We start from the raw sequence: 12,104 nt of genomic DNA on the forward strand, positions 1-12,104 counted from the left end.
CGTCTTACCTGTGTTGAGGGAGGTGCAGGTGGAGGTCCCGCTGGAGGTGCAGGTGCATGTTCAGGCGGCGCTCCAGGACTCACTCTCCCTCCAACCAAAGCTTCAATATCCAAGTTCAGGTCCTGGATGGACTCGTAGATGTGGTGTGAATCCTCATCTTTAACAGAATCATCCTCTCCGATGCTACTCTCAACACTAATCTCCTCCTCTGCCACCTCCTCTTCCTCCTCCTCTAACTCTATTGGAGAGTCCTGGTTGTCACCTGTGGTTCCACTTTGGAGGTCATTGTGTGGAGGTACCATTGGGACCACTGGCGTCTCAACGGGGATGGGCTGAGTGTAAGGCCGCGATGAGGAGAGAGGGTCTGCTGGACTGAAACTGGGAACTCGAGGTTTCCCAGAGTCCTTTTGATCCTCCAGAAACCCTGACTGAAGTTTTTTACTCAAAGCATCCTCTGTTATTTTTGTAGTCCCACTAGTGACTGTAGTCTCTGCAGGAGCGACAGGGAGATCACCTGAATGTCGTGATACTGGCGGGACCAGAGGTGACATGTCATGAAAGTCTAGTGGGACACCGAATGTGGACATGCGGTTTTCAGTCTTGCGGTATCCAGTGGAAGCATCAGGCCGTAGTCGTATAGTCACCTCATCACTCGGTTTGGCTTTGGTCCCACTCGGCTCCTCCAGAGGCTTTGGAACAGGAACAGGTACAGGTACAGGAACTGGGACTGGTGCTGCCACAGGAAGTGCCACCGGTTCAGCGGTAGGTGGATCGGCAAAGTCCAGAGGCAAGGGGAGGTCTGCTGGAAGCTCCTTGACGTACTTTGCAGGGATGTAAAAGGGTTTGGAGTTACCGTCACTTCGAACCTGCCACCAGTGATCATTGGTCTTTGCCAGCAGGACGTAGCGCTCGTTGGGCTTAATAGAGACCAGCGCCCCATCCCGGCCATGGTACTCATACTGAAACTCCACCAGAACCAGGCCCAGACCTGCAGGGGCCAACCAAGACCAGATGATTAGATTAAAGTTATGAAAAGTAGTGTAAAAAAACACAAGTGCCAATAAACTCAACAATTACTGCAGTGCATCTGCTTCTGCTTCACTAGTTTTACGTCTGCATTTTTAATAGCATTTAACCATGTTTTGGATCCTCCTAAATATTTTTTAAACTAAATTTAAGGGTGTAGAGTGTAACATTTGTGAATATTAGCAACATCTGATAGTCAGAATCTAGTCTGCAATGCTCACTTCTAATGCCAATCATGGAAACCAGTGGAATCTTTCAACGTGTGTGTCTACTGCTTGGAACATGCAGACTGCTGATGCTGAGAACATAATTGTTTACCGTTTCTGCTAAAGCGCTCACCTGGGCTAATTAAGGAGGAGGTTGTTGCCATGATGAGACCACTAAACTCCAAAGGCCCCGCCCCCCCTTAGGTAGATGGGCAGGTGGCGCTGAACTTGAGGGGTCAAAGGTTACAGCTGATCATCAGCCCCCTTAAAAAGAGAAAAGTTAAATTAGACGAGACAATACAGATTTAGCAAAAAAAAGTCATCTTAAACAAAAAAATGGTAATTTAGTACATTTGCTTTTTTGTGTTGTTGCATAAATTTGCTGTTTTAAAAAGTTAGTTCAGCTCCAACACAACATTTGTGAAACACAGTAACAGACCAGATCTCATAATCTCCTGTGGTCTGAGGTTTACCATACAGTCTTTCTCTGCAGAGTTGTGGAGCCTTAGTGAAGAAGTTAACGGCAATTTGGGCACAAAAATAGCATAATACAGGTGGATTTCTGTAGGAATCTATTATGTGAAGCCTATTAGTGATTGACGAGGACTATTTGCACTGAAAAATTTCATTGCTGCCACTGCAGCACATTTCACTGCTGTCCCCCCACAGTAATGGACGGACCCCTGAAAGATCAAGTGAATGCATCCTTTTTGCCCCAGATCATTTCTGATGGACAATGTTTTTTCAAACTTTTGTCCCTTCCATGCTGATGGTCCCAGAAAAAAATCTGGATTTTAAATTTGGCCTTTGCTGCAGTCTTTATTCATGTTGTTGTACAATTCCAAAACTTCCAAGTTATGTAGAAATAGGAGAAATTAGGCCCAGATTTACAAGGCCCATAAAACTATTCACTATTCATCCACATTCATCACTGAGTGTGTGGGTTGGTCTTCTTTGTCTTTACGTAGACTTAAACACTGGTATATTCTTATCTACAAAGATGTTGGTCTTCTACCTTAGTAGAAGTTTTCCTTTCTGCCTCAGTCCATTTAAAATGAGCTTTGCCTGATAGAAAACGGCAGTTTTTCTGGATCACGCTTTCATTTGACCTCGTCTTTGCAGGATGCAGCTTTAACTTGCGTTTTTGAAAGGCATGGCAAACTGTGCTGACAGACAATGATTTTTGCAAGTGTTCTTGAGCCCATGCAGTGATTTCCAGTACAGAATCATGCCTGTTTTGAATGCGGTGTCACCTGGGGGGCCCAGAAGGTTGCCAGCATCCAATATGGCCCTTCCACCTTGTCCCTAGTGCAGAAATTTCTCCAGATCCTCTAAATGTTTTGATGATATAAAGTACTGTGGATGGTTGGATATTTAAAGTCTTTGCAATTTTATATAAGGATTATATTCCTTAAATTATTCCACAGTTTTCTGCAGATCAGTGCTCCTCCACCTATCTATACTTCTTTTTTTCCTTTAAAGATTTGTTTTTGGGCCTTTTCGTGCCTTTATTAGATAGAGGAGGACAGTGGATAGAGCCGGAAACAGGGAGGAGCATGGAGGAGAGACATGCTGGATTTGAACCTGGGCTTCCTGTGTGCATGGTGCGCACCTTAACCACTCGACTACCAGCGCGCCCAGACCTACCTACACTTCTGACAGACTCACTGTTTCAGCCTTTTGTCACCCTGTCCCTACTTTCTGGAGATATGTTGCAGCCATCATATCTAAATTTAACTTATTTTTCCCTAAAACAGTAAAATGTCTCAGTTTCAACATGTGTTATCTTGTTTATGTTCTTTTGTGAATATAATCTGGGTTGTTTTAGATTTGCAAATCATTCCATTCTTTTCAACATAGTGCCTCAGCATTTTTGGAATCCAGATTGTATTTTTCCAAGTCCCGTCCCTGCAACCAAACCCTCCCTTAGCCATGATCTCCTGTTATGTGGCAGCTGAACTTCTGAATAACAAGTCAGGACTGTGTTTTATCTTGTTTGAAAATGCAACACACCCAGGATCAGGAAGGCAGCAGGTCAGGCAGAAACACTTCAGTTCTGGTGTAAAAACGATTTGGATTTGAAAGTACCATTACAGTTCTTTTAAATGTAGGTAACCTTCATGTAGTCACACCCTAAGATGCATCAGTTCTGTGCATGTGCATTCCAGAACAAAACATGCAAAGTCTCAAGTTCTGAAGTGTGCTGCTTTATTTCTGAACTCATCATTGTGGATTATTTTTCATTCTGTTCTTTATTTAGAGAGAAAGCAGAATAAAATAGACTGCCTGTCAGCAGCTTGTGAAAAAGAAACAGAGGTATGACAGTTATGTGTCTCTCCTCTTGTCAGAACAAGTCAAACTACAACCATCTCTGAGAACAGAGCTCCTCCTGCAGCTCCTCACGCTAGTGCTAATGCTAACCCTCATGCCTCTCTCTCCTTGTTTTCTTCATGTCCTCCTCTCTGTGGTCACAGTCATGTGAGTCTGGTGTCGCCTTACTGCAGATCCTATGTCACTGAAGGTTTACAGCCCAGCGTGTGCAGAGTCCAGCCGTGAAAGACTCACCTGTGTCAGCGTCTCCAGTGTTCATATCCTCTCTCACCTGTCTGCTTCACACCTGCTCTCACTCCAAAGTTTCAAAGTAAAAGCCCTCCAGCTAAAATAAGGAGTTATATAAGACGTGCTCAACCTCAGAGGAACAACATCATGCAGGTTGTCTGCCCAAACCACAGGTCCCACCCACTCATCAGGTAGAGGGGTGGGGCCTATCAGTGAGTTACCTGCTCAGGTGTAGACCTGCAGGATGCTTCATCAGCATTAACATAAGCTTTCTACTCAAAGAAAGTGATTCCACAGGTAAACAGGAGAGCATGTTCAAACAAACTGCAGTCATAATGCAAACAGTAAACAGATTCAGATTATTCTGGGTTCATCTGAGCTTTTTTACATGAATCTTATCTCATTTAAATTAACTTCAATTCATTCAACACCTATTTTAAAGCTTTTCTCTCAGTTAAAATTATTCATGACTTTTTAAAGGACAACTATAACTCCCCATATTAAACTTATCAACACATTTCAACATATTGTACCACTTTTATACTTGTTTTATTCCAGTTAACTCTGCTGTTTGAATCATTCAAATGAATTTGTAATTCTCAGAGATTTTCTTTAAACCTTGCAAAAGTTCCACTCTGACCCACGGACGAACCGATCATATTTGAAAGTCAAAGGTCAAGAAGGTTACTGGGCCTCATGTTCATACCTTGTCTGTAAAGGCAATATCTAAGAACTTCTCGAGTTTTTTTCTTTCAAACTGAGCACAGATGTCAATTCTGAATCTAGGATGAACTCATTAGATCAGATACCTGTTGGTCAAGGTTAATATTTATAATTTCCTTTATATGGGTTAACTAATCTCAAAGAAGTGGATTAGTTGTGGCTATATGAGGAAAAAATGTTACACAAAATGAAAAAAAACAGAAATTAAATGAAAACACATGCTAAATTTGTGGTAAAAAGTGAAAAGGTGGTTCTAAGGGATCAAATTAGGTTGATTTGTAGTAAATGAGATGCTCAAAAAAAAAAAAGTGGTCAATAAGCGGGAAAAATTGATCACTTAGTGGTCAACAAGTCCTAAATAAGAGTTTAATAAGAGTTTAATAAGTGGTTAATATGTTGAAAATAAGTGGTCAATACTGGTAAATAAGTAAGCATTAAGTAAGGGGGGCAATAAGTAGTAAATAAGTGGTTAATAAGTGTTCGATAATTGGTAAATAAGTAATCAATAAGTCAGATCTATTCAATTAGCTCTGGGGCCACATGTGGACCAGAACCAACCCCCAAGTGGCCCAGCCTGTGGTAATGCCAAAGATGCAAAGGGCGATCTGTTTCTCAAATTTTCATGAATTCCCACAGTATTTCAGACTGTGAATGCAACACTCCGCATAGTCTAGTCAGTCATGGACAGTCTACCTACAATGCACTGTTTTTTTTTTTTTTTTAAGTGTGGCTAGTGAACTGAAGCTACAACTGTGCAAATTTAGTTTTTATGCACTTTAAGATATGCCTGGGTAAGGTGTGACCAAAATCATTATTTACAGAATTTCATTTTATTTCGTCATTCTATTTATTTTATTTTTATTCACGTGAAACAAACATTTCTACTACCTCAGGTTGTGTTCAAATACAGCTCTGTTGTTGTGTTTTTATGTACTTTTTAATGTGCTTTAGTCATGTTGACAAATTTAAAAGGGAGACTATGAATAAAAAGTAAATACTTTTTTATCAAATTGATCTGTATGGATTTGAAATTTGACATTACCAGCTGCCTACTTGGCGCTGAACATGTCTGGCCCACCTGCATTTCTTGATTTAAAAAATTTGGCCCAGTTGAATTTGTAATTGAATAGCCCTGCAATAAATGATAAATAAGTGGTGAACAGGGGGTGGATAAGTGATTAATAATTGGTTAGTAAGTAATCAATCAGTGGTAAATAAGTGGCAGGGGGGTAAATTAGTAATAGGGGATGAGTAGGTTGTAAATAAGGGGTTAATGAATGGGACATAATCTGTAAATAAGGGATTGATAAGTGGAAAAAATGGATCAATAAGTGGCCAAAAAAGTCCTAAATAAGGGTTTATAAAGTGGTCAATATGGTGAAAATAAGTAGTAAGTGGTTAATGAATAATTTTGACATCCGTAACAAACACTGAATGGCTAACAGCAAACACCGGTGTTAGGTTTTGAAATGTGACTGTGTTTACTGGTGACTTTCAACAGAATGAGATGTTGAGATATTTTTGTGTCCTCAAAAGGTCCACACTGATCTGATTTAATGGATTATTTCTACAAACAGGAGAGAAATCTCCGTTCTTCAGCAGAATCAATCACATTCATATTTCTGTGATGTCAGAATAACGAGGACAGGCTTGGCTGTGAAACCGTATTATTAGTGAGGATAGACCAGCAGCCTCCAAGCATGGCACTACACTCCCACAGTCACACAAACACACTAAGAACAATAGCAGACGGCTGATCTCAGGCCTGTTCTGTTTACAGAGGGAAGCGTCTGCTTTTCCTGCACTGAGCCAGCCCCCAAGGCCATGCAGACTCCGCCCCTGGGTGACATCACACACTGTGTGTATCTGTTTCCTGTCTTTGTAAAGGAACAATAGTGTGACTGAAGTCAGTCTGTTCAGATGGAGCTGAGGAGTCCAAGTTTTACTGGCTCATTTTCACGTTTGTAGAGAAAATCTTTAAATTATCAGCAATTTTATTTTTTCTTTCTCTGCATTTTTAAAGTTTCTTCACAGCATTTTGTCATGGCCATGTCTGCTGCATTAGTTGATTAATTGCTCAGTTGTTACATCATACCTGTTGACACAAAAATACCAGCACTGAATTCAAAGTATAAAGACCTGCAGTTCCTCTCATGTCCACTTGAGGCCAGCTCCAAAAGTGAGTCAGACCCCACAGAGCCCAATGTAAAAATAGTCCAATTACACAGCAGAATTAACAAGTCTTTTCCAAACATTACAAGTGTGAATTTAACTGTTGCTTGCTTTCATATTAGGGCTTGACAATAGGCATAACCTGAGGCTTTTCTCTTACTGGTTTGCCATGTGACCCAGCTCACCCATTGGCAGCAGACTAGTATTGTCCTAATGGCGTTTTCTGCTAATATGGTTGGACTACCAATGTCGACTGTCATATTCAAATTCTTAATAATAACCATTGAACTGCATGTGTTTCATTTTTTAAGTTTTTAAATCCCTAAAGACCCGTTTTTTCCCATTTACCATAATTGATTTTGAAAGCATCAGCATAGTTTTGGGAGTGACTGGATGGATTACAATAAACCTTTAGTCCTTTTGACACAACTATACAGCAGTTACAAATTGTAGATAAGCTGAGAAACTTCAATTGCATGAGTTTACCACAAATGCAATGCTAATTCTAGCACATTAATGGCATTTCCATATGGTGTTAGCATCAAGCTAAAGGAAAAAACATAGAATTAAACTGTAATTCTGCAACAGTTTCACCATCATTAAGCCTAAAGGCAGAGGTTTCCAAGCTGTTCTGACTTTTAATGCTGTGTTAAATCTGTAAACAAACATTTTGACAGTAATTCGTTCATGTACACAGTAAAATCATCAGTCTTAATCTAACTTACATGTCCATGTTCATCAATGTGCTCTGTCCCTAATAATAAATAAATAAATAAACTCAACTAGTGTCAAATTAAACACTTATTCCAAGTATTTCCTTTCACTTTGGGAGTAGGTTTGAGGTAATTATGTCGTAATCATTGCCACAGAGCAATGCACTTTTCCTGCTAAATAAAATGTGACTTCCAGTGGCAAAGTCAGGTGTCTTATGACAAAGATGGAGCACAAAGACAGACACAGGGCTAGACTGTACTGAGTTAGAAGTCAGCACTCCACCCTTCATTATATACCCTCATCTGCTGCAAGCAGGAAGTGACCGAGTTAGTGGATAACTTCACTCATGGTGCAAAAGTGTTTAACATCAAAAATAACACCAATCCACCAGAAACATGAGCAAAAGAAATCCCAACAGTGATCACTGCACAACACATAACACATAAACACATTTTAACACTCTGCCCAAGGGCATGATGGGAAACACAGATTTGAAATTGCAGTGGTCGAGGCTTAGATCAATTGACTCTTTATGGAGTTAAATTAACAGTGAATGCATTAACGCTGTAAAATAACTCCATCACTGAAGACCATTTAACGTAGAGTGGAGGTAAGATTGCACTTTGAGGGTAAAAATCAACTCTGAGCATCTTCTTCTCTACTGCACAGAGCATCATTCACATCTTGCCCAGAGGCAGAGAGTAGTAGCCATGGAGACAGTAGTAGCCAGGGCTAACTAATGCCCCCCTTAATATCAGATATGGCCTGAAATCCCTGACAAGGATTAATCATTTCTCTTGTTAGCTATAGTTCTTGTTCTGAAAGCATATTCAGTTACTAAGCATGTCTTAACCTCCATCAGATTGGTTTTATTAACTTTAACAAACTAAAGGTGAGGCATATCAAAGTGGCCCAATCAGTCTTGTATCTTTCTGACTGTGGCCGTTAAAGACATTTGTTTTCATTCTGCAACGGTGTGATATTTGTGTCCTGGTCTGCTCATTCACACTGCATTACAGTGTTGTGGAAGCATGATAGAGCGCTGCACATGTATATGCACACAGCGCTTCATTTCCTGTAATCCCTTCTTGGCCCTTCATAGCCTCAGCTACTACCTTTGTAGATGGCACACATGGCATCTCTCAGTCTCACGTTATGATTTTACAACATCCATAGTGACAAACACAAGGGTGTAAATACTGAGTGTTGAAACTGCACTGTAAAGAAGCCTCATGTGTTTGCTCTTGAGCCCCGCCTTCTTCTCTAAATATGGTCAGAAACAAATATGGCAAACAGTAGTCCACGGATAAACAGGTGACCTACCTACATGAGTTTTTATCATCATATGCGTAATCACTGCCTGATAACCTGTTGTATATTTATCACCCATGCTGGGTTGTTGTAAACTTTATTGATGGCCTTGTTTCAGAGCAGTGCTGTAGAAATAAATGTGCCAAATGTCATGCCTTTTTATAACTCCCAAAGTTATTAGATATTCATAAATACAGCCACCTCTCTGTTTGTTGTGAGTAGATATTAATAATGTTTTAGGGACACCCAGATAGACTTATTCTCTTGTTATCTATGGGATGTATTTCACATCCATTTTTTACAAGGTTCAAGCCATCATGACCTAGTAACTTTGTTTTCCACTGAAGGCTGGTGCTGGCTTTAATTACGATAATTCTGGACTCAGTGTGGTCCTGACCTGCTGCTTTAAATGCTAGACCCCTCGGGCCTTCATAAGTTGTCTAGGCTAAAACAATGTGTTTCCTTACTTACTAGCCAAGCATCGATAACTGTGATTTCAGCCCTTTTGCCACCCGGTGGCTGGTAGATCCAACAGACCTTGGGTATGGATGCCATGGAGGATGTTTAGGAAGGTCAGAACTTTTCAAATAAAAGTTTTTAATTTGATGAGTGTTTAAATGAACAGTCCATTTTTGTATCCATCCCCTGGCTAATACTGAAAAAATCTCTAATTTGCTTGAAGTGTTCCTTTGTCATCATGGTGTAATGGTAGCCAGGAATACTGATTACCCAGTGACTGGACCTTCCAGACCCAGGTGTCTTTAAACTACAATCACCTCCTACTTATTATTAGTTTTGGGGGGCTTTTTTATGTTAAAATCAAATTATATTAACCATGGCTGTTTTTTATAAAATCAATTAAAAGGTCCAAGGGGTTGAATTCTTTTTATAGGCACTGTAAATGTAAGAGTAAATCCCACTGCAAAGTCTAGATCTGTTCATCCAACTTTGAGAATTAAGTAGGATCCCAGTCCAACCAGCCTATTGAAAAGTGTTTTAAAAGTCCAGTTGTAGTACGACCAACACAACAGTATGATTTTTCTGACTGCATGTTAGCATACTGAGTGACTGTCTCTTTAAGAGCTTCTGTGAGGTAAACAGTCAAACCTGATTTGAGTCACACACACACCTGAAACACACCTGAGGCAGGTGATGTGTTGGAATGCAGCAGACCCCTCTTCCTATCCCTCCCTCTCTCTCCCTCCCCCTCTTGCTCTCTCTCTCTCTCTCTCTCTCTCTCTGTTTTTCTCTGTCCCTCAACCACACCCATCCCACCAGGAATGTAACACTCACTCACTCTCTCTCTCTCTCTCTCTCTCTCTCTCTCTCTCTCCTCTTTCCAACCACAGCGCTGAAGTGTGTGAGAAAATAAACTCCACTGTCAATCTACAAACCGAGGTCGAGGCTTTGTGGTAGGACACGCCCCGTCAACCAATCAGATGAGACTGCGAATTAAAGGAGAAGTGCAACTCATAGTAGAAGGAGGTATAATGTGACCTGTGACATCATTCACCCGACAGCCAATCAAGATCGGTCCAAGCAGATGTGAAGTGAACCTTTACCCTCCCTGTCAGTGGGGTGCGGTTACAGTCAGAAGAACACACAGAGTTAAAAAACAGACAGAAATAACCGAGTTAAAATCATAAAACTGTAGGCGGAGGCTCCGCCTCCTCAATCCTGGAATGTTTTGAGAAAGCTCTGTGTCCGACCACACTGTGTTTATCTGTTTACCACACAAATACAGAAATACTGCTCTGTGATTGGCTGTCAGGAGTCTCTTATAACCAGGTATCAAACAAATCCAGGACCCCCAAACCACTTTAAAGAGCTCCTTTAAGTTCCTCAAAGTCCCCTGAATCTCACAGAGGATCTCTAAAACCAGCTAAAGGTCATGTGCAGCCTCCACAAGTACTTGGACAGCCTTAACAAGGACACACAAAGATCTATACATCTTAATAAATGACAGTCTTTATTAATATGGACAGCATGCTCCCATCTCCCTCTATTGCATTAAGTGAAGCCAAAATACTATTACCAATCACAGTGACAAGACAACTTGTGGTAGTAGGCATGACTAAGTAATGGAAGCTCTTTAGTAAGGTAGCGTATAGTGTTCCAACATTGGAGCTTGTTGTTGGATAAAACTCATGCTGAGGCCGGTTGTTAAAAGTGCAAAAACATCTTCCTGCAGAGAAAAACTTTCAGTGTGGTTCTCTGCTCCTCTTTCGCCATCCACATCTGATTTAAACTGCTGCTAAAGCTACATCCGAGCTTCACTGGTAACAGTCATTACTACTAGCTTGCAACACAGCTAAACCCCGCCTGGTCTCAGTCAGGAGGAGAGCAGAAACGTCTCTTCTGGTTTTCTGTGCAATTCTTTTGGCTCTTTTGCTCTTGTTTTAGTTAAAAAAAGTGGCCCAGTTCAGATAAAACTGCTGCTGTGGTCACCATGTGAGCTAATCGTTCCACCAGTAGCCATTGTATATGCCGCCTTCCAGTACAACAAAACCCAGCCCATAACTATCGTAAACTCATGCTGAGGCAGGTCGGCAGAAGAGTGAAAACATCTTTTCCATCATCAAAAGCTTTCTGTTCTGTTCTTTGTTCTTTACTTAATGAAGGAATGTGGTCCAGCTATGCTATAGCTACACCTGAGCTAACTGCTACACTGGCAGTAGCCATTACTATCAGCTTCCAGTGCAACTAAACTCCCCGCCTCGTTCTCCTCAAATAACACTGATTGGTCTGGTCCGTTCTAAGACCTGGCAAAATCAGTTCATATTGGAGCTTTTGCAAGATGGATCTGCTTGATGATGGACATGGAATCTGGACAGTTTCCAAACACTTTTTTTCTATACATTTGATATTATGTCATTTTGAAAACGCCCCACTTAAACAGTAGAAAACATCATACTCAATATGGCAGTGTGAAAGCTTGACAGGCATAGCAATTGTAACCAAGGGGGGTGGGGCCTAGTGAGGGGTCAATCAATGCTACACCCATCATGCTAACCAAAGCACACATTTATTTGTCCAAGTAATCCTCAGATCATCAAAATGATCATTGTACTGGTCTGGTCCCTACTATGCCAGAGCCTTCTCTACTTATATGTGTGATATTCATGATTCTAGGTTGGACTGCTTTCAGGAATATACGCAGCAACCAATAAGAGCTAGCAGAATGCTTAGCATCACCAACCAGAGAGTTGTCCATATAAGCAGCCAGTCAATGATCATAATAACAGCAATACTGTGTTTGTTAGTTGTAGGACAGACCATGTAAAAGTGGTCATTCTAATACTAGCATTAGCAGCAACAATGGCAAATGTATGGCCTCTTACAACCTTGAACTAATAATGGTTCATGTTAACATTAACTTGAATTAATAATTAA

The 12,104-nt window shown here is 40.8% G+C and overlaps 1 protein-coding gene across 2 annotated transcripts in view; it reads right to left on the reverse strand.

Annotated features, from left to right (window-relative positions):
• Positions 1 to 12,104, reverse strand: part of arhgap27l (Rho GTPase activating protein 27, like) — a 45,574-nt gene that overhangs the window by 27,537 nt on the left and 5,933 nt on the right. For both annotated transcript variants that reach the window (XM_041817522.1, XM_041817521.1), the window contains exons 2-3: positions 1,366 to 1,496; positions 9 to 988 (exon numbers count right to left, since the gene is read on the reverse strand). In XM_041817522.1, the coding sequence (XP_041673456.1) occupies positions 9 to 988; positions 1,366 to 1,396 (1,011 nt within the window). In that variant the 5' untranslated portion in view covers positions 1,397 to 1,496. The remainder of the gene's footprint in view (positions 1 to 8; positions 989 to 1,365; positions 1,497 to 12,104) is intronic.

The sequence above is a fragment of the Cheilinus undulatus genome, linkage group 21 (genome assembly GCF_018320785.1).
Source record: "Cheilinus undulatus linkage group 21, ASM1832078v1, whole genome shotgun sequence".
NCBI classification, from domain to species: domain Eukaryota; kingdom Metazoa; phylum Chordata; class Actinopteri; order Labriformes; family Labridae; genus Cheilinus; species Cheilinus undulatus.